At 47.5% G+C, this 1,017-nt stretch overlaps 1 protein-coding gene across 1 annotated transcript; it reads left to right on the forward strand.

Moving 5' to 3' along the window:
• Positions 1 to 242: 242 nt before the first annotated feature.
• Positions 243 to 731, forward strand: LOC149450804 (protein LDOC1-like). The gene has a single exon (XM_089691344.1). It carries the CDS (start codon positions 243 to 245, stop codon positions 729 to 731), a length of 489 nt encoding a protein of 162 aa, XP_089547470.1.
• The last annotated feature ends 286 nt before the right edge of the window (positions 732 to 1,017 follow it).

The following is a 1,017-nucleotide window of genomic DNA, read 5'->3' on the forward strand; positions in this document are numbered from 1 at the left end:
CAGTGGGGCCTAGGTTGGAGATACAAGAGAGGCTGACCTCATCAATTCAGACTTCTATCAGGTATGTGACAGTACCAGTCAGTCAGTGATGGAGTCTGAAAGGGAGGCCTCTCTGCTCACAACCCTCTTCCAGACAGTCACTGCACTATTCCAACTTTGCTCAATTATATGGCCTGCTGCAGTTCGTATCAAGCACTTTTGCCTCTGATTCTCAGAGGGTCAAAGATTCATCTGTACAGACTATGACCTGTACCTTCAATGAACTGTCTCCTCCTCCTGAGCCCAGGGTCCCCCTACCTGAATGTTTCTCTGGAGACCGTAAGAAATTCAGGACCTTTCAGAACTCCTGCGAGTTGTACTTCTCTCTTCTGCCTCGAACTTTCTCGTCTGAAGAGGTGAAGGTGGGATTCCTCATCTCCCTGCTCCTGGAGGAACCTCAGGCCTGGGCACATCACCTTCGGGAACAACATGACCCTGTTTTGTTTTCTGTGAGCTCCTTTGGTTTGGCCATGTCCCAGCTTTATGCTGATCCTTTCCGTCACCAAACTGCTGAAACCATGCTAAGCAACTTGCAACTGGCCAAAGACCAGTGGAGGACTATGTTTCTGACTTTCGTCTATGGAGTGCAGATACTCAGTGGAATAACTCAGCCTTGTGCTTCCAATTTTGTCATGGTCTGTCCGAACCTATTAAAGATGAACTTGCCAGGGCGGGAACATTTACCTCTTTAGACGATCTGATTTATCTCAGCATCCAGATTGATTGTCATCTACTTGAAAGATAGTCTGAAAGAAGGAAGAGCCTCTGCCATGATCAAGCTAATTACAGGGTTCCACCTGCTGCCTCTATTTCGACCATGTCAAGGGACACTGCAGGCATCAATAAATCTCCTTGACCCAATTCTCCGAGGCCTCCTCTGTCTGAACAAGAACGATTACAGCATTGCATTGCTCAGCATGTGCTACCTCTCTGTGCTAAGAAGAGTAGTTTCTCAGTCCATCTGGTGGAAGTTCAAAC

This window comes from Staurois parvus, unplaced genomic scaffold (assembly GCF_062004578.1).
Source record: "Staurois parvus isolate SC_StPar_1 unplaced genomic scaffold, SC_StPar_1.0 ptg000562l, whole genome shotgun sequence".
Lineage (NCBI taxonomy): Eukaryota > Metazoa > Chordata > Amphibia > Anura > Ranidae > Staurois > Staurois parvus.